This window comes from Actinia tenebrosa, unplaced genomic scaffold (assembly GCF_029948245.1).
Source record: "Actinia tenebrosa isolate PJP-AT-01 unplaced genomic scaffold, QUT_ActTen_1.0 PGA_scaffold12__29_contigs__length_12842862, whole genome shotgun sequence".
Lineage (NCBI taxonomy): Eukaryota > Metazoa > Cnidaria > Anthozoa > Actiniaria > Actiniidae > Actinia > Actinia tenebrosa.
The window spans coordinates 10367084-10387460 of NW_028292572.1; the positions used below are offsets into that span (position 1 = coordinate 10367084).

The following is a 20377-nucleotide window of genomic DNA, read 5'->3' on the forward strand; positions in this document are numbered from 1 at the left end:
GTGAAAAGTGGTAATGGACCATCTCCTTTGTCGATCCCCACACCCTCCCCTAAGTAATGACAAATAATCTTTCCCTATGGAAAAGACTTTTGATAGAATATATGACGCGAAATTTGAAAATGTAAAAAAGGTTTTATTCTTGCTCAATTCAATTTAAGCTCTCATATTAAAAATCTATGATATTTTCGAATATGATAATTTAAGGTTAAGCAAGCTAAAATTAAAAATAAAGTTTTTTAAAGTATAGATATCACAAAAATTAATTTACTTGCTTTGTAGCCGTAAAGATAATATAATAACGTCATTAATACTTTTTGGCAATATTGAGTTTATATATAAAATATTTTCATGCAATTTACATTACTTTAGCTACCTTAACTTTTCTACGTCGATTATAATAATGTTTTGTTTCCCTTTATCATATCTGTTTGCCGACATGAATCCTGTCAAGCCCAACCAATTCATCGATTGTCTGTTTAGCTTTTCCATATTCTTGTTCAGTGAAGTATTTCTTCAGGACAGGATCAAAATTGAGACACGATATATTGTCCGCAGTTCTGGCGAGAGTCAGCAGGGCTCTGACGTAACTACTGGGTTTTGCACCTTCCAATGCTACCGCACGAATGTCTTGGACCAACTCTTTCTCCACTTCTAAAACAAGTGAAAAATAATGCGTAAACATGAGGATTAATAAGACACCGCTTGCATGCATTGGCTAGCTGCCTTCGTCTCCATAGCAACACAAGTGCTTTGTTATATAAAATGAATGTAAGAAAAAATGTCTACATGTCAAAGAGAATTGCGCGTAAAAAAATTCAGATATTTTCAGAAACCTGGAGCTCAATTTACAGTAAGGCTCTGTAACAGAAATATAAGAGGCACTCTAAATTGTTTATAAATAAAGAAATCACGTATAACAACCTGAGTTTGCTGTTGGGTACTTGCGACTGCCACAAAATCCCGTTTCCATCAAGAGGATCCCCCTTAGTACCATACTGCCTAGTGCTCTGGTGGCACAGCGTTGATTGGCATCTTTTTGACTGATGTCTTCATAGATCAAGTCCTTTACATAATGAGGCTTCTTGGGATATTCATTGCACTGGTTCACGATTTTGTCAAGCATGGCAGCGTCTAGATAATTACCACATCGTTCGTCTGAACGAAGCTGAAAACAAATTAAACAGAATGGTTATTTATTTTTTATTTGTTTATCTGGTAAATGTTTAAAGCATCTTCCGTATGACTGTGAAAACCAGGAAATATTCATCGATGCCAATAGTTTTCATAGTGAAACACGATCGTGGAACTATACTGCTATAAATGGGAGGGTGGGGTGGGGTGGGGTGGGGATCTCCCCTCCCCCTCCCCCTACGCCATTGTCATGACACCAACCTTTAAGACAAGGGAATCCTGTTTCACTTCTGTAGATGCATCAGCTTCCAGTTCACCCTTACCCAACACTACTAGATCAACTACCACCGCTGCTGTTGCACCTGCATTTGACTCAGTTCCACATTGTCTTCCACAAACATCTCCATTCTTAGTATCTTGCCACAACAGGCAGTACCCTTCAGACAAGGTCAGTTTATACTGACGAATATCTTCTTTGTTAAAGTAGCTGGAGTTGACAGTTTCCAAGACTGCCCCGGCCAATTCTTGCGCTGCTTCCATTGTACTTGTTGTTCCTGTGATTCTCAAACTATGTTTCTAATGGCCTTCATTCTCATATTTACTCGCATTTATATTGCCATTCAATGTTAATCTTATCCTATGAGGTAATGTTCATTACATCATGGGTTTAAGTATAACGAACGATATTGATAATGGTCATTTGTTGTATCATGTTCGATGATGCAATACGCATACTAAATGATTTTAATTTTCAGGTGCACTTGAAAAAAGTCGATAAAACCCGAAACTGCTCAAAAATAGGAAATGAAAATAAGGTTGAATTATACAATACTATAGTCAACATCATTGAAAAGAATGTTAAACGAAAACACAAATCCCTGGGGTACTGAAATGATAAAGTCTTTTTACGTGACAACCTCACCAGGCTGTTTTCATGGTTGGAGAGTACGGATGACGTTGAAGAGGACATTCAACTTTATCAAATCATGGGGGGAGGTATGGGGGGTGGTGTGTAATGATTTCGATCCTATATAAATACTGTGTTTCTGTACTTCCCCTCCCCCCTAAGCTGTACGAGGCTGAATGGTTCTTACGTGGACTGATTTGAAACAGTTGCATGACTGAACTAAACTCGGAAGTATGTGACGTCAGTAAGTGTATTCATCGCTTTTTTTCTTCATTTTTTGCCATGCATACTCAGCTGTTTGCCAAAAAGTCGTTCACTCTAAATATAGTACATTGTTATATAGAAACCAAGTGAATTGGAAAAAAAAATACTAAAAGAGCTTCAGAATCTAAAAAACATTTCCTTTCGATTTTTGATAACGAAAACCTGCGGGATAGAATTATAGAGCTAGGGGTAGAACGATTGGATAATACTTATCTAATTGAAAAATGTCCCTAAATTGCTCAAATTTGGTTAGTTTCCCTTGTAGCTCGCCCGTGATTTATTACCATTAAACCGACAAGACATTACTCCGACGAAGGACTAACGTCGGAAACGTCAGTAAGTTTTTTCATCTTTTCACGGTGTATGATTTACACTTTTATCATTACTATTTCATTAGAAACACCGACGCAACTCACACTAGTTTTTAGCTAGTTATCTCTTCTCGACAAGACATTACCCGTGCTTGCAAAAGTCTTTTTTCGCTCAGCCCTACGGTCAGTTTTGAGTTTCTTTGCAAAAAAAATGCAGTAAACAGATTCTATAGTCATACTTTCCCTGAAAACGGGGAGCAAAGGGGGGAAATTTACAATTTATATTATTTACAAAACATGACACACAAAAGTAATGTGAATAATATACTGATCGTACGACTTGATAAAGGAACGCTGACACTTTCAAAACTGACAATTAAGAAAACCGAAAAACACTAGACACTAACACTCAATATTAGTGGCATACTTTAGAATATTGCATTATCATCGATGTTGAGTTTACGGTACCGTCAGTAACACATATACATATAATAAACAAAATGCATCAAAGTTTTTCAACACATTTACGTGCTCATGAACCATGATGAATAACGTGGTGTCGATATTTTTAACTGAAAATCAAGAGGCTAAATGTAGTCTTTTTCTGCTCTCATCAAGGACTCAAGGTCAAGAACATTGGTAAAATTAATTATCTTTTTCCAATAACGTCTTTAACATTCATTCGTCATTTTCATTTCAATTGATTAATATCACGCTCTCTTGTTTAAAATATCTATATTTAAAAAATATTACGTAACCAAAGGAAGCCCGCTCATAAGAAGAAAGTTAGGATACACCTACTTTTTGCGCCGTTTTTCTTGTCAAATTTTATTGGACTACAATCCCAACCATGATTAGAGCATTTTTTACTTTCTTAAACAAAGTCAGACACTTTATTAAAACAAAAGCAGAAAGATGAATAAAATAACAAAAATAATTACATTCTTGTTTAAAACTCTTTTAACCTTCAGAAAAAATGTCATTCTTTTCCCACAGAACACTTTTATCATGCCTAATGGAAAGGGTCACAGGTAATCTAGGACTCTCTGTCTACAACAATGCATAATTTACATTATTTTAATGTTAAAACATTTTATAAAATATTATTCATTCAAATCTTAGTTATGTTAAAATTCAGATTTTCGTGATGTGGGATGAAAAATATTTGTAAACCATGTGGATATCCTGTTGATACCATCTTTTACCATCTGCCAAAAACTAACTCCTCCACCAGCATATAACAAGCCTTCATCATCTATCGGCAGCTCTTTTTGTTCTCCCTTTTGTTGCTGTTCCATTTGTTCTTTAGCTTTTTCTATATCCTCACGAGAATACATTTCCATCCCAGGCATTCCAGGCATTCCACTGTAAATTAGGACAGGTCACTTTGATTAGTTTACCACATGAAATAAGAAGTATGAATAATTTATGGTGCTACACAATATATCTTATTTAGCCCCTCCCCACCCCTTCAAATTTTAATCTTTAGCCTCAAAAACATTTTTAAACTATTTCAGGTACGTATTTTACCTCATCTGCTTCATAACTGCATCAGCTTTTCGTTCATCTTCAGTCATAGGAACAAACTCTTCATCTTCCCTGTCTGCCTTTATCTTTTTAGTTTTCTTCCCACATGATTTTGTCATTGAATAACAATATTTGTTAATCAATTTTGAGAGGGTCAGTTTGTTTTGCCATAACAATTCAGCAAGATCAGTATCAGCTTCCCCAATAGATTCTTCACATGCTTTAGCAATAGTCTGGCATTCTCTTCTACATCTCCCATAGTCTTTTTGCTCCTCAAGATGTAGTTTACTGTCACGTGGAACAATGTCAAACTTTGTAATCCATTCACCTTCTTGTTTACCTGGATCACAGGTTTTTTCCACCAGTTCAATTATTTTGTCTTCCTCTAGCTACATCATGAATATAAATGACAGGTAAGAGGAAGCTTTTTATTCTTTTCATTCTAGAGAAAGCAGCAGTGATAGACATTGATATATTTTTAAAATAATCAATTCATGAAATAAATAGATATTGAAATAACAAATATGTATCTTTGAAAATTAGACAAATTTGCCAAAACATGAATTACAATTTAATTCTTAATAAAGACAAAATTGCACTCCATCTAAATGACATTCAAAGAATAATTTGCTTCTGATCTAGGAAGGGGTTAACTCGTTGCCTAGAAACCATAAAAATAATTCCAAAAATTAAGAATAAAAAATTGTTTAGATAAAGGAGAAAAAGAATAGGAATAAAGTTCTTAACCCTAAGGGCAGTTTTTACAGTTCCATAACGGATGTTTTGTATAAGTTCTTTCTATAGACCCAGTTTCTTTGTTTTCACCTGCAGCCCGACGCCAGTGTACAAGAAAAGCGGAGATTAAAAAGATGACTATTCACCCTGTCAGTAATACTGTAATTAGGAACAACACTAAGCCAATCCAAGTGCTGTAAAGAATTAATCGAAATCGAAATAGCAAAGTTTTAATCTGTATCGCATATTTTTGGTCTCCTACAAATTAAGTTTGACTCGTATGGTTAACCACTGAGGCATTGAGAAGCACGCCAGCTGGCGAAGCAAAACATAAAAATCTACTCTCTTGACATTTTATTTCATTGAAAGATATTGCTGAAAAATCAGTTACAGAGGGTTATTTTTGAATGCTAAAACACACAAAGTCGTTGTTTGAATAAGAATTACGATATCAAAATACGGTACAGAATTAATGTCGGTAAATAAAGTTACTGTGAAGATTTGATCGCAACTCCATTATGCATGGTATTAAAACCAACCAAATATACAGCATATATTTATTCCTAGTTCCAATCTTAGTTAATAAAGAATATAAGTTCGATTTGGATTCAATGAGAAGAGAAGAATAATAAGACCTGCATAAGGAAAAAATTAAAGATTACTCAAGCTTATTTTATATAGTACGCGTGATTTTAAAATGTGGCTACTACACATTAAGTAGTTGTTACAGTTTAAAGCTGTTTCAATTTTCAAGTGAGTGACTATATTAACATGTAATGAAAATTGTGGAAATTCCATGTAAAAGAAATTTAGCTTGAGTTGAAGTAATCTTAGCTTAAATAAACTTTAACATTATTATTTACTACAATGCGAACATAAAATATAAAAACAAATAGCATACATATTGTGATACATCATTGTGAAACATAAGAGAGTAGGCGCAAAAATTCTCAATTAAATAATACCTTTTTAGTTGGACTGTCGTCTCTCATCTCTTGAGTTTTGAGGTTTAAATATTTGATTGCTTTTTGGCAAGTTTCGCATCGTACGTGTGCCACATCTTCCTTCACTGCGTGGAATTTCTCTTTCTTTGGAAACTGTGCAAGGCATAACGAGTATGAAAATATAAGAGAAGCTACTATAAAAACAGCTAAACAAGAGTATAGGTGACCTGGAGCCATGATTGAATAAATACTATAGTGATGAGGAACGATCAATATTATGTGTTAGCGTGGCTCAGTCAAAAAAAAATTATGGCATAATTAGAATCAAACAGGCGTTGCGCGTCGTGTTCAATTTGACAGAGCACACCTGAGAACTAAATAAAATGTGATCACATGATTGGATCGGACCAATCAGAGTCAGGCAAGAAGATGTTGAATGAACGTATTTTTTCCGCCATTGAACAGAGTGAGGTGAAGTGATGTGAAAAGAAGTGTTATTTTTCGTATTTTTACTGTCGAAATACAAGACAAGAGCAGATCATCAGGTAGGTTATTCATCCAGGTAGGGTTCTACCAAATTTAAGACTATTAATTTCGAATTAACCTGTACAAAGACTCGTTTATTTGCAGTCAGAGAAGAAGAAGAAGAGCCCTAACAGTGTTTCAGCCAGTTGACCATGATTGATCCTGGTTACATCCCTGAAGATCTCACTCAATACTTACTGAATTACTCTGGCAATGAAGAGGAGCATAACAGCTGTGATGATACACAGCTATGTGAAGTAGATTCAAATAACTATGAGAGTATCTTCATCCCACCATATGTCAAAACCCCAAGAGAACTTCACCCCAATCAAGACGATCAAGAAAGCTTTCAAGATTCTGGGATGTCTGAAGATGAAAGTGATAGTGACCTTTCTCCACTTCAGAACAAAACTAAGGAAAACATTCACAATGCACCAAATTCTAGTAAATTGAAATCAGCCAAGAAAAAATCAAAACCTCAGCAAAAAACTAGAAAGAACTTGAAGTCCAACAGTGACTGCGGTAGTGTTAAATCAGACAAGAATAAAAAAGCTGTAACTAAGAGTAGTAAGAAAAAAAAAGATGTAACCTCAGAAGATACACTAGGTTCCAATGCTTCCGGCAAAATAAGTGCTAAAAAACGACCATTGTCATATGAGGCTAAAGGTAATTCTCCTCCAAATCCATCCAAAAAGAAAAAGAAAACAAATGAGGATTCAGATGAAATAGATAGAGTGCCAAGTGCTTGTCCAAACCAAGACACAGGAAACTCAATCGCCATGGAGATTTTTGGGGATGTTAGCTCTTCTGAAGATGAACATGAGGTTATTCCAAAAAGTAATGACAACACTTCAACTTGTCAAGTAATTGTGAATAATTGCCAAGCTGATGTAGATGAGATTTCAAAGAATTTCCAAGCAACAGCAGATGGATCAGATGATAACAAGGTAGAAAATACCTCCTCTACAGATAACAAGGAGCCATCAAGTAAGATAACATCAATCTCTATTGACAGCTCGTCATCAGAAGGAACAGAAAATAAGAGGGGAAAAAAATCAACCTCTAAAGCTAAAAAGATTTGTACTATCCCGACTGAAGATACACAGGATGGCAGTTTTCTCTTTGATCCCAGTGAGGAAATGGTTACTTATTTGCAAAAAAATAAAAACAAAAATATTTCACGGCGAGTTCATAATAAATCTAGTAACAGCTCAAAACCTAAGGGGAGTGGTGCTCATAAACCTGTATCATCCAAAAAGACTACAATAAAAGATGCGAGTGAGCATAGTAGTTCTGTGATGAAGGATGCTCAAAAAAAAAATTCTCAATCTCCTCGAGGGAAAAAAGTCACTTCACAGAGAGGCAAAACTCCTAAGAAATCAGCAACCACAAATGATAGTGATGGTAAGAGTACTCTGTGCCCTAAGAAGAATACTTTAGTCAAGTCATCTCCAAATAGTTCAAATGCTACACCTGCTACAGCTGCTGAAAGGCATAAGTGGTATAGAGAAAAGAGGAAGAAATATTTCGAAGACCTTGAGAAGGAAGTGGAAAGTTTGAGGACAGAAAATGAGAGCCTTAAAAGGAATTTGAAAGTCAATAGTTTTGATCAAAACATGAATAACAATAATGACAATATAAGTGATAAAGAGATGGGTTCACATACTAATGACTTGGAATACAACAAAGGTAACTTGCAAGCAGAGAAGAAGAATCACAAAAATACAAAGGAAATGAGTCTCTTCATTCAAGATCTGAAGGAGGAAATACGACAGTTACAGAGGGAGAATGAAAACCTTATCAGTGTAGAAGACATGGAGTCAATTGTTGATGATTTGAAGGAACAAATAAGTCAGTTAAAGAAGCAGAAGAATGTTCTAGAAATGAAGGAAAAAGAAGCAGACTCACTTGTCTGTAGTTTAAGGCAAGAACTTGGCCAGCTGAAGAAACAAAATGAAGGGTTAAAAACCCAGAAGTTGACTGTCAAAGATTTCAAGGACAAAATACCTCCATTGGAAAAAGAAAGGAATGAACTGAAAAGCGAGGTAAAAGAGATGGAATTGTTTATCGAAGATCTGAAAAAAGATATAAAAGATTTGACTGATGAGAAAGAAGGATTTATGACAAGTAGCAAAGAAATGAATTTGCTGGTAAATAAGTTAAAAGAAGAAATAGAAACTTTGAAAAAGAACAAAGATGATCTTGTAAAGAATGAAGAAGAGATGAATTTGAATCTAAAAGAATTGAGAGAAAAATTGAATGGATTGAAGGAACAAAACAATGATCATGTAAACATTGCCAGAGAAACAGACTCCGTCTTAAAATCTCTGAGAGAAGAATTGGTTGAAATGAAAACAGAGAAGGCAGTTGGTGAAGGCAATGTTAGAGAAATGGAATCTACAATTAACACCTTGAAATGTGAAATTAGTGTATTAGAGAAAGAGAAGAAAGAACAAAAGACCAATTTTGAGAATATGGAAAAAGAAAAAATGAGTTATCAAAACAGTTTCATGGAGATGGATTCAGTGATCAGAAGCTTGAAGTGTGAAATTGGTAAATTAGAAAAAGAAAGAGAAACCAATCAAAGCAATGCAAAGGAATTGGAAAGTATGATTAACAATTTGAATTGTGAAATAGACAATTTGAAGACAGAGAAAGATGTCCTGGAGAAGAAACGAAAGGAAATGGAGTCACTCATCGAAGGTTTAACAAATGAAAATATTGATTTAAAGAATAAAGTGAAGAATAAGGATGATTCATTTGCGCAGGAACTGGAAGGAAAATCTGGTCAACTATTGACGAATAACGAACAAACTGTTAGATTTCTAAGTGAAGAAGCTCCACATTCAAAGAACACTGACATTATTGGCAGAAAAGTGAGCAGTTTTTCTGAAGAACTGGAGCAACTGCGAAAAGAGAAGGAAGAGTTAAAGCAAAATACTGGAAAGTTGGACTTAATTCTACGAGATATGAAAAATGAATTTGGTGAATTGAAAAATGAGAAGGAAAAAAGTAAAAAAAGCTCTGAAGAAATGGTCACAATGGTGCAAAGTATGAAAGAAGATTTGGACAAACTAAAAAGCAAAGAAAAGGATATATGTGATGATGTAGAAGAAGATCATTCAAGGAAAGATAAAAGACACTGTTTAACAGCTGAAGACATGTCACATTTTGTTAAAGACTTGAAAGATGAGATAGGATATCTAAAGGGATTGATAATAAGCCAAAGTGAACTGTCAGCTCTTGTGAAGCATGTTGGTACTTTTCCAGGATTTGAATCAAGTGAAGAACAAGTCAGTGGTAAAAGGAAACTGGATTGTGTAAGTGATGAAACTGGCAATGAAAACAAGCTGCAAAAATCAGGTAATGGTCAAAGTACAGTTAAGCCAGGTGGGGTTTGCCTACACATTAACAATGGTAAGATGTCGGTAGAGTTTTGCAGTACTTGCAGTAGGAGTTCAAGTTCCTAGTTTGATCCTCATATCAAACGTCATTGCTAAACAGGTAAAAAGGCCTTGAATACAGGTTAATATCAAGTGTCTATAGACTGGTAAGAATACAGAGTTTAACAATACAATACTGGTTGAAAAGACTTCAACAGTTTGTATGTAGTACGACTGAGCTAGATGGTGAAGTATGATGATCTTCCAAGCTACTGTGCTAGAATATTAAAGCTACTACAACACAAACTAACATATCCAGTAATTAATAATTAATAGTGGTTAGTTTATGACATAAAGTTCAATTTTTTTCCTCTTTCTAGTATGACACAAACATTTTCCAAGTTGTCTGTCATTTCAGGTCATCTTTCTGACTAAATCCTGGTTGGACTTTGGCCTTCATATTTCCCCCTAGGGTTAGTATATTCCCCTTTGATTCTCTCCCATTCTTTTTTGGTGACATACAGGTCCTAACAGACTCTTCATATTTTTTACTTAGTTATGGATGCTTTTGACTCCTTGCACCTCCCGGAGTCAAGTATCAGCTCAAAACCTGAGTTAAAAATGCTCTATTTCCCCTTGTATCTGTAAGTATGTTATTGAAGGGGAAATCAGGTAAAGTCTAATAAGTCACTCACATTTTGCTTCAGAAAATATTTTTTTCTAAACGTTAAATAATTTGTGTTGAGAAGCTATGAAAATGCAGCATCTGTTTTTTGTCCAGCTGCACCAAAAAGAGATTTTAGGAGCATTCAATTGGAGAAATGAAAACTTTAACTGTAACTAGAGTGCATCCATGTTGTAAGATTTTATATAGAAACTTGTCTAACAGCACTGGTGCACACTAATCAATAGGTAATCAAAGCTTTTGTCTATCACTAAATCTGCTGATTTATAACTCAAAATGCAGTCATGCCAAAATCACACATCTCTGATAATAAATTTTATTGAAGTAACATAATTAGTAACTAATTAGTCATTGCAACTGCAATGGTCTCACTTTCCAGACAATATTCATGATGCCAAAAGACTTACTTGAACAGTGTTAGCTGATAAAAATAAAACTGTCAATTGACTTGTCTTTCCAGTTGGGTTGAGAAGCGATATTTGGTTTAACAAAAATAAAAATATTGTAAAAACTATTATTGTGTTGATCTGTTACTGTGCAGAGGGGAGGTTGTGTGCCAACATTTTAAAATGGTTTGTAAGTTTCCCTTTCCCTCTCCCAAGTGTCTCTAGGTGAACACACATTCTTGCCATCAATAGTCCTCCTAGAGTACCCCTCCAGTGGCTATTCCTTCTATGCACCATGTCTATATATAAGCCAAAACAATGTAATAAATTGTGTTCTTTCCGTAAAATCGACTTAAAACGAGTTTTCACACCATTAATTGGATAATCATATTCAAGTTTCTTCAGTTTTCTCAGTGAAGTTTGAACAGCCTGTTGGTCAAGTGCATATCATCTACAACCCTGAAAAAGAGAAACATCAAAGGTTACACAAAAAGGGCAGGGAAAACAGATCTTTATACATAATTTCCCAAAATTAAAAATAACGTTTTCAGTTTTGTGAAATATTGTGTTTGATAAGAAATTTGAGATGCGTTTGGCCTTGCGTTGTGCAACATGGCGGACAGTAATAAGAGTAAACAATGTAAGCTTCGGTAAACACTAATGCTCTTTTGGCGATCTAAATTAGCACTTATTAAAGAACAGTAAAAGGCCTCTTTGCTTCAATTGTAAGGGTGTTTGAAGTTGTTAAATCGTTGACTTACCGAGTCATTGGGCTGTTAATATGGGGAAACTTTTTCTCTGTTAAATGCTTGAATTTCGAATCTGTTGGCATCTCAGTTCCCCATCTTGGAGCGATGACTCTGTTTGGGATTCCTCTAGAAGGTAAGATCTGACGAAGTGTGGACCACTCTTCACACCTTGTTGCTTGGGTTGAGGGATACCATTTCTCTTCCTCGAAATATCGGGAGAAAGTCTTCAGAGAAGGTTCGACATCTTTTTTCCAGTGTGATGGAATGGCGCTTTCTCTACTAGGCTTTTGTTCTAAGACGAACTTTGATCGCGGGACTGGAGCACTGCTTCTTAGATCCGTTGGATTGTAGCGTTTATTTACCCAAACTACTTCGCTTTTCGTGGGATGGATCTGACCTTTCTTATAGCCATAAAGAAATCCTCCTAGCGATTCTGCAGCCATAGTTCTAAAGATATTATTGAACGCAAATTTGTAAAATTCTTTAGAATCTGCGCTAGACAGTTGCCATGGTAACTAGACGATAAGTCAATAAAGCTGTTAGAGACTGGAGACGATTGACTAAAAATTGTCGATTTTTTCTCTATTTTTTTAAATTTCTCTCTCTATCTTTCCTCTCATTTACGATTTTTCCTTTTTACATATTTTTAGTTAAAAATTTTGCAATATACTCTAATAAGAAAGAGTCAATATATATCGTTATATAAACGAAGAATTTTTTTTTCCTCACGCAGGGACCAATTATAAAATGGGTAAAGAATCGAAATGATTCAATTCCACAATCGAAAAATGGAGCAAAAGAAGAATAGAAGTGAATCTATAGGAATCTATACTAGTAACACAAAACCTGTATTTTTCCCGTCTGGCAGGGTTAGGGCCTGAGACTAGGGACACTGTCGAGACTAGGTCCATGTCTATATAAGGTGATTAACGTCATATATGGTAATATGGTATTGTAAACATCAGAGGAAGCCATTTTGGTTTTGATCGAAATTTCGTACAACTGCATTTAGTGTTATTTTTGACGCGTGTTTACTCTTGGATTTCTTCCATTAGGAAGAAAACAAAATGGAGAACCCCGGAAGTGAGCCTCCACGATGTCCATGTGGTTTCTGGGGGTAAGAATGATTTTTATTCTTATTTTCTATCCAAATTTCGCAGCGCAAATCCGCGTCTTCGGGCTGAAGAAGCTTTAGTTGTTTAACGCTTGTACGAGAACTGCGTTTGCCAGAACTAAAAACAGTATTCACATTAACAAGAATATTATTTTCAGATCCCCACAGACTCTAAATCTGTGTTCTAAGTGTTTCAAAGATGGTAAGTAAGCGTAATAAATGCTTTAGAACAAGTCTGTCTGTACTTACTTGTAAGCTTACGTCCTGTCAGTATTCGTAGACTGCCTTCATTCGAGACCAAGTCATTTAATCGGGCACATTTTTTTCTAGAACAAAAGCGTAAATCAGAGGACCAAAGTGATGGTTCTGCGACGATATGCTCCCAAGTATCCATAAGCCCAGCTCCTCTAGAAAGAGTTTCGGCGTCCAAAGGAGAAAGTTCGAAGGATAAAGGAGCAAGCAGTGAAAATATGCCTGTAGAAAATGACGAAACAGCTCGCGATCAATGCGCTGCTGAAGTTTCGACTGAGTCAACAACTAGTGAAACTCCAAACGATAGACCTGTACAGAAAAATAAGAAACGCTGCTGGAAATGCAAGGCTAAGCTGGAGCTAGCTCAGAGAGAATTAGGACTGTGTAAATGCGGTAGGTACTATTACAACAGTCTTTCTCTTTATTACATCACGACTTCTTGACAGATTTCGCAGTCGTACTATGAAGGTCGTAATCTTAGGAAAATTTAATAGTTTTTTTTAATAACAATTGGTTCTTTGTTTTACACTTGTATTGCGCAAATTACTTCTTTTCACTAAGGTATTTCACTATAAGTTATAAGTATTTGAGTTTTACATTAAAAAGCCTATAAGCTTATTTTAGATTTACCTTTTTTAAAACTTTAAGTATTAATAATATTTGGGATATTTTTTCTATTGCTTACTTTAAACTCGTTGAAAACCCTTCTAGTAAAACTCTGCTTAATAATAGTAATGAACCTAATTGTTGAACACTTCAAATATTTGTGGAATGTGTTTTTTCCATTACACCTATCAGGAAATCTTCACTTTAATAAATCAATGACTATTGTCGTGTTATTTCAAATTTCATTTTTTTCAAGTCAAGTTATGGATGGACTGTGTACAATAACCCATGATAATGTGTAGGAAAATTGAAGTGTTGCGATGCAAGGAATTTTTTGATATAGTTTTTTTCTGTAACACTGAGACCAGGAATGGGACCTTGATAACAATGATCTTGAAAAGCACAGGGCAGTTTTCCTTTACACAATTTTTGGTGGAAAGATTAAAATTACATGTATGCATTATCATTATATTATGTCAGCAGGGATGGATATTGGGTAAGTTTTTGATGGGATTGGACTTTTTGCAATACATTTTTAGTCCTATTCCTGTAGCCTTGTGGGGGTGGAACAATGCCTGATGTCCATTTAAGCCAACATGTGGCTGGCATTTCAATTCGCCTTTTCGGTGCTAGTTTGGATTTTGTTACGGTCACCAAAAAGTTCCGACATCATTCTCGGATTTCCGTACAAATTCACTGAATTTAAAGGGAAAATTTAGGTAGATTTCTTTAGTTAGCTATCTTAACAGCAGTAGGAAAAGCTTCAATCAAGCTAGAAAAAAGATTATTTACTTGTATTTAGAGAACTAACTAAAAATTAACCAAATAAATAGGTCATTTAGAGTCAGTACATTTGTATGGAAATTCAATAACAATGTCCGAACTTTTTGGTGAACGTAACACGATCTAAAACAATTTATACCCCATGATGGCTTATTTTCTGTTTTTCTGACTTTTGTGTCTGTGTTTTAGGGTATGTGTTTTGCCAGTTACATCGTTTACCAGAACAACATGAATGTGAATTTGATCACAAGGAAAGTGGTAGGAAAGAAGCTAGGGAAAAGATGGTCACCCTTGGACCACGAAAAGTTGGCAGGTCTTTCCAGCGTATTGATGACTGTTAATGTATCCAGTATTCTACCTGTTATAAATGATAGCAGAGGAAAGAAGCTTCCATTTCTGGTCATAATGAAAATAACAAAGGATCGATGGTCCAAGAACAGCTAAGGTGATCTTTATGAACTTCAATAAAATTTTACAGATAACATGTTTTGTAATTACAAAGAAAACAACTAGGATTACCAACTATTGACATCGAATTGTATAAGTTCCCTTTTCTCTCTCATTTTATTTGGACATGAAAAGTTTTGGGGTATGTTACTGGAAAAACAGTCTGGTTGACAAGATATTTGCAGTTTGATTGATAGTAGGCAAAATGCTTATTTCAAGCCACACCCAATCTAATTGCCGACACCACTCTCATCAAAATCATCACCAGTGTTTGTATTCAACTTTTTTCATTGTCTTTTGGAAGAATCTAGTAGAAATGTGGGATAAGTTTCCTTTCTCAACTGTTCTAACAGTAAACCAAGAATGAGGTTGTCCTTAGATTAACCTTTCTAATGCCTGGCACCACACATAATACTGGATGATGTGAAAAGCATCTAGAACAGGCTTAAGGAAACATCAAAGGTGCACAACCTCTTGTGTTTATAGTCATTAACTTTTTACTAGAATAGGAAACAAGCATTTTTGATACCCATGCAATGAATCTATTTTGGGGTGCATGTTACGTCATAGCTGCCATGTTGGTTGGCGATAACAAATCATTCCACTTAAGCTTCTCTTGTTGGATCAACCAACATGACAGCTGTTTCATTGTTATTTATATATCAAGGGATTTTGAGTCACATGGTTGCACCCTGAGAATACTAAAAATTGTTGTACCAATACTTTAGGGGAAATAGAAATTTCTGCTAATAATACAATATATGTTATACTAAAAAAGCAAATTTCTGTCACTAGCCCTAAGAAGTATTTATGTATCACACCCTTTCAGTGTCATATGTACACTCGAGGGAATTTTTAACTTGATAACTTGAAAAGGAATGTATTCTTATCAGGGTATCATGGCATACATGCTTCTGTTGGCTATTCTACCCTACAAAGTATCTTAGAGCCTTAGCATGCATGGGAAGGGAAGTGTAGATCTTACAAATAAAACTATGTAATATTATCTAAAACAGGGGGGCTATTCTTGTATTGACATGTTGATTTTAAAGTGCAAATGAACCCTTTGACAATACATTCAGTACTGATTCTACATAAAGTAAATAGTTGATTGGTAAAATATTTCTTGATTTGAGTGATGCGTCTCTAAGTTATGAAGGTTTATACTTCCAATATGTTAATGATGATGACGTCAGGTAAGGTATTTGAGTGTTAACTAGTAATACTAAATGCTGGCCATTTTGAAAATACAAATTTTAAATAGCTTTTATGTAAACCATGAGTAAAATAATGATGCTTTTTGAATACTTTTTCAATGAACCAGTTCGACTTTGTATATTGAATTAAGCCTTAATAGACGTCACACTCATTAGCATATTGGAAGTATAAACCTTCATAACTTAAAAACACATCACTCAAATCAAGAAATATTTTACCATTCAACTATTTACTTCATGTAGAATCAGTACTGAAAGTATTGTCGAAGGGTTCATTTGCACTTTAAAAGCTGATTTCATGAGTCTGAAACATAAAATATCTGCTTGTAAGAATGTCTTAATTATTGTCCAATAGAAGCCTCAAGTCCAGTGTATTGTAAATATCCTTGTTGTGTTGAAAATCATAGAACATAGAAGCTGAGACATAAATGGTACAATGAAAGTATGTCAATTTGAAGTAACCAGTGATACAACTTTGGAAATTTCTTGAATTGTTGCACTCACAGAAAGTGTGAAGCTTTTAACACATTTCATATCAACTGTATATCTTTCAGTCTCAGCCTCTTAGTTCTCTGTTTTAAACCCAACAATATTGCAATTTATACATTTCCTGAGTAAGGGAGCATGGCAGAGAGCGAAAAGAAAAGGGAACCATTTGCTCTTATCAGTACTCAAGAGTGCATATAGCTATGGTGACAACAAATGTTCTAGGTTATACAATCTTTTCAGTGCAGTCAAGGTATGAATGGCAAAATGTTAATGAAGATACCTTTCAGTCACTCTCTGCTGTTCTCCCTTGTCCTATATGGAATAGTAAGTATAAACAGCCAGTCAAAAGTATTTCAAACATTAATGACTTACCAGGTTATCAGTTAACACCAAAACCATTAATTCAGGCCTATCATCATGTTCCTTCATCATACACATCAAATGCATTAAATCTTATTGGAGTCAAACAATCTTTAAAGATATCATTGGAAACATTGCAAAGATTTTTGACCAGATATCAAAACCTCATCTGTGGGCTATTCACATATATGAACAGAAAAACCATCCCATACCTAGTTAATGATATAAACTATCCGTTAGTTATTATAAGATTATATCGCGATTATAATTTAACTGCTAATAAATAATAATTCTTGTATTCTTTGAGTGAAGAAATAAATAAAATCAAGCATTGAAAGTGTTTCTGTTTTATTGACAAACTCAGCACTACAAATGATCATCAAAAATGGAAAAAAGTAGAAGAATCTTGTCACAGAAATCAAATTATGTGCTCAGATTACAAGTCACTTTTATTCTGTTTAACAATCTTGAGTAATTCAACTTCAAAGATAAGAGTGGCACCTCCTGTAAATTAAGAAGAAAATATTGGATTCTGCTTAGCAATGACTGGCCATTTATAGTCTGTTGTTGCGGACTGGTTTCACGACTATAACACTAGACCGAACGGGAGAATGGATAGGAATCACTGAAGCAGTAAGCTGCATATGTGATTAGCCATGTCTTGATCTAGCAGTGTTTTTATTTTGATTAGCTATGCCAAAAATACAGAGAAGATCTTCGTTGGTGTGCAACTGGTGAGCAGTTTAGATGATACAAGTCCTTGGCAGGAAAACTGAAGAAGTAGCTAGTAGCTTGTTTTCTTTCGTTTTCTTTCAAGCTGTAATCTCATGATTATATTCTGTAGTGTGAGCTAAAAATTTATTGCTTCAGTGATTTTTACCCATACTCCCATGTGGTCTAGTTGCAGAGCTGTTGGGCAAAGTTTTTTCAAAAGACTTTATGGTCTGTAATTATGTGAGTTAATACCCACTTTCCACAATATTTACTATAAAGGTATCATATGCTCTTGGATTTACTTCAGTTATCTGGGGGAGGTATGAATGACTTTGAAATTATATAAGATGATTAAACTAACCTGGAATTTTTGGTGGTGCACCTCTGTCACCATACCCTGCATATTTGGTGAAAATAAAGTTAGAGAAAAATGTAACGACAATTAATGCAACTATCCTAGTTTACATTTTACAACTAATACCAAAAATGTTGTTTTTTCTCCTTGCTATTTTTCCTTCCCCTTGGGAACACTAGATTACAAACACTATAACCATATGGCCATAGCATTAAATACACCCCTTGCATGTGATGTCAAAGCAGCTCAATTTGGAGGACACAAAAGAATTTCTATCATAAGAATTGGAAATTGGAGTACTAATTAGTGCAAAATGTTGCATGTGTTTAGTTTGTACTCTAATGGGAGAGGATTTGAAAAGAAAATACAATTTTGCTATTTTCTCACCCATGCCTTCCCCTCCTTGATAAATAATGAACATCTGAACAGTTAATTCTGTTAACTTACCCATATCGGAAGGAATAACAAGTTTCCTCTTTTCCCCTTCACACATGCTGCAAAATCAAGATAAACAACTAGTGATTATCTGTAGCTGTACTGTATCAACTAGTTACACCCTGGGATGGTCCAAGGAAACCCTAATTCATTACTTGATTATTAACAACAATGAAGAAAATTGCAGTATTCCCCTCCAACTGGGTCAATTCCATTTTATTATATCCCCTTGTACTGTCACCTAATGATACAGGATTTCCACTCTTCAGTTCTATACACCTTAGGATTTTCATTCAATTTGAATCTTCACTTGACACAGAGGGTGAAGAAGGCTTAGCAGTACGTGTCTCCTAACTTCATTTTCTGTTTGACTTCTTTGTGATATGTGGTAAATACCAAATAATCAATATCAAATTTTAAAGAATTATAAAATGAAATCCCTAAGAGTAACAATACTTTAGGTTAGGAAAATAACTTACTTTAAAAGTCCTTGATCCCATCCTAAAGGAATAAAAGTGAATGAATGTAAATAGAAAAAAATGAACACAGGAAGTGTGGTACAAGCTGAATAGTTTCAGTTCTTATCAAATCATTCTATTCCAATCAAATCATTAGTATAATGATTCACTTAACTCTCGGGTAACTATTCCTACTCACCTTTAATGACCTGACCAGTACCAAGAGTAAAAATAAATGGTTCTCCTCTAGGAATACTACTGTCAAATTCTGTCCCATCTTCTAATTTACCCTAAATAATAATTATTGATTTTAGCAATCAGGTAGTGAGGGTGTAAGAAAGTGGTTTTCCAAGCCACTTGAAAGTCTAGCCATTTGTAGATGTAATTACAAAGACAGCACTTTCTCCTCATATATTTCAAGGTCCTGAGTATTGCTCAGGCCAGGACTTGAACCATGACCTCCCACATGAAAGTCTAATACTCAACCAACAGAACCAACTGGCTGGCAGTTAACATATTACATTTCAACCTTAGATTGGCCCTGGGTTCGCTTCAGGGTTGGATAAAATTGATGTCTGGTTTGTTTTTCCAAAACAAACCAAACCATTTTTCCATCCACAACTCTTAAGCACACTTCCTTCCCCCCCCCCCCCCCCCCCCCCCCCATCACCTCTCTTTATCCATCCTCCCCTACTTTTTCTTAATACAGTCACGAAAATGAGAAATTTTGGTAGGGGGATTTGTTATTAGTACTATCACGTCATCTTGTAATATCAGTTTCACAGCCATGTATTGATTTGGGGCTAGAAGTAAGTAAGTTGTTGAAGTAATTTCTTGACGTAACGTTGTCATCCATTCATTGGCCAGAACATATTGAGGGAGGTAAATAATTAATAAATCCAAAATCAAACAATATGGCAGAAAATATTCCTTTACTAACCGTATAATGCATGTGCAGAGAATCTCCTTTTGCAGACTTTTGTTTGCAGTCCTTTATTCTCTTTTTAATGCCGATTTGAAGTTTCTTAGTCTTGGCTTTCTTGTCTGCTTTTGTTTCCAGAACGAACAGAGCCAAGATGACTACAACCAATGATACAGTTAAAATACGCATTACTCTTAACAATGTTCCAAAACCAGCAAAATGTGCCAAATAATCTGATGTTCAATGAAAAAATAGGTTCTTTTTGGGAGTAAAAAAATTAGGAAATAATAATGTACTGTTCTGATCGGAAGAGTATGAAAAAGAAAGCGCTCTTTAGAAGGCGAAGCTGAGTAGAGTCTGGGGACTACTTACCAGGAATTTGTCTGCTCGGTCAATAAAATGAACAGGGCTCCCAGAGCCCAACCGAAGATGCCATTCAAGTTAACTGGTTCTCAATATTTGTAATGTAAATCTCTAGCATCCTGAAGGGCTAGGGCTGTCATGTTCTGTACACTGAATTTTTGATAAACACACAGACAACCATACTGGCTCTTTCGTGATGTTAGCTCCACACACACTATCAGCACATAATATTTACAAACAGTACAACATGTAGATGATGGCTAGTAAACACTAGCGTGGACTGCGTCGGTGTTCCTAATGAAACAGTTATCGTAG

At 35.1% G+C, this 20377-nt stretch overlaps 6 protein-coding genes across 8 annotated transcripts; 2 read left to right on the plus strand and 4 right to left on the minus strand.

Annotated features, from left to right (window-relative positions):
- Positions 1–212: 212 nt before the first annotated feature.
- Positions 213–1798, minus strand: LOC116288399 (uncharacterized). The gene is made up of 3 exons (XM_031695183.2): positions 1393–1798; positions 922–1165; positions 213–651 (listed from the first exon to the last, which is right to left on the minus strand). The coding sequence occupies exons 1-3, from the start codon at positions 1669–1671 to the stop codon at positions 419–421; spliced, it is 756 nt and encodes a 251-aa protein (XP_031551043.2). The 5' UTR covers positions 1672–1798; the 3' UTR covers positions 213–418.
- A 1694-nt stretch (positions 1799–3492) lies between these two features.
- Positions 3493–6136, minus strand: LOC116288396 (uncharacterized). Its single transcript, XM_031695181.2, has 3 exons — positions 5841–6136; positions 4144–4529; positions 3493–3978 (listed from the first exon to the last, which is right to left on the minus strand). The coding sequence occupies exons 1-3, from the start codon at positions 6054–6056 to the stop codon at positions 3741–3743; spliced, it is 840 nt and encodes a 279-aa protein (XP_031551041.2). The 5' UTR covers positions 6057–6136; the 3' UTR covers positions 3493–3740.
- Positions 6137–6249: 113 nt separating this feature from the next.
- LOC116288393 (uncharacterized) lies at positions 6250–10926 on the plus strand. 2 transcript variants are annotated; one of them, XR_004196180.2, is made up of 3 exons: positions 6250–6364; positions 6450–10200; positions 10284–10926. XR_004196180.2 is itself a non-coding variant. In XM_031695178.2 (2 exons), exon 2 carries the CDS (start codon positions 6497–6499, stop codon positions 9812–9814), a length of 3318 nt encoding a protein of 1105 aa, XP_031551038.2. In that variant the 5' UTR covers positions 6250–6364; positions 6450–6496; the 3' UTR covers positions 9815–10926. The 2 variants fall into 2 exon arrangements, 1 of the variants encoding a protein (XP_031551038.2); XM_031695178.2 differs by having other exon boundaries at positions 6450–10926.
- LOC116288401 (uncharacterized) lies at positions 10706–13034 on the minus strand. 2 transcript variants are annotated; one of them, XM_031695187.2, is made up of 3 exons: positions 12911–13034; positions 11560–11994; positions 10706–11257 (listed from the first exon to the last, which is right to left on the minus strand). In XM_031695187.2, the coding sequence occupies exons 2-3, from the start codon at positions 11988–11990 to the stop codon at positions 11209–11211; spliced, it is 480 nt and encodes a 159-aa protein (XP_031551047.2). In that variant the 5' UTR covers positions 11991–11994; positions 12911–13034; the 3' UTR covers positions 10706–11208. The 2 variants fall into 2 exon arrangements, with proteins under 2 accessions (XP_031551047.2, XP_031551045.2); XM_031695185.2 differs by lacking the exon at positions 12911–13034 and having other exon boundaries at positions 11560–12026.
- LOC116288400 (AN1-type zinc finger protein 3 homolog) lies at positions 12508–17155 on the plus strand. Its single transcript, XM_031695184.2, has 4 exons — positions 12508–12664; positions 12820–12863; positions 12992–13306; positions 14492–17155. The coding sequence occupies exons 1-4, from the start codon at positions 12615–12617 to the stop codon at positions 14641–14643; spliced, it is 561 nt and encodes a 186-aa protein (XP_031551044.1). The 5' UTR covers positions 12508–12614; the 3' UTR covers positions 14644–17155.
- On the minus strand, positions 17147–20024 carry LOC116288405 (peptidyl-prolyl cis-trans isomerase FKBP2). Its single transcript, XM_031695192.2, has 6 exons — positions 19718–20024; positions 18977–19067; positions 18799–18820; positions 18332–18378; positions 17891–17926; positions 17147–17319 (listed from the first exon to the last, which is right to left on the minus strand). Exons 1-6 carry the CDS (start codon positions 19886–19888, stop codon positions 17252–17254), a joined length of 435 nt encoding a protein of 144 aa, XP_031551052.2. The 5' UTR covers positions 19889–20024; the 3' UTR covers positions 17147–17251.
- Between the last annotated feature and the right edge of the window lie 353 nt (positions 20025–20377).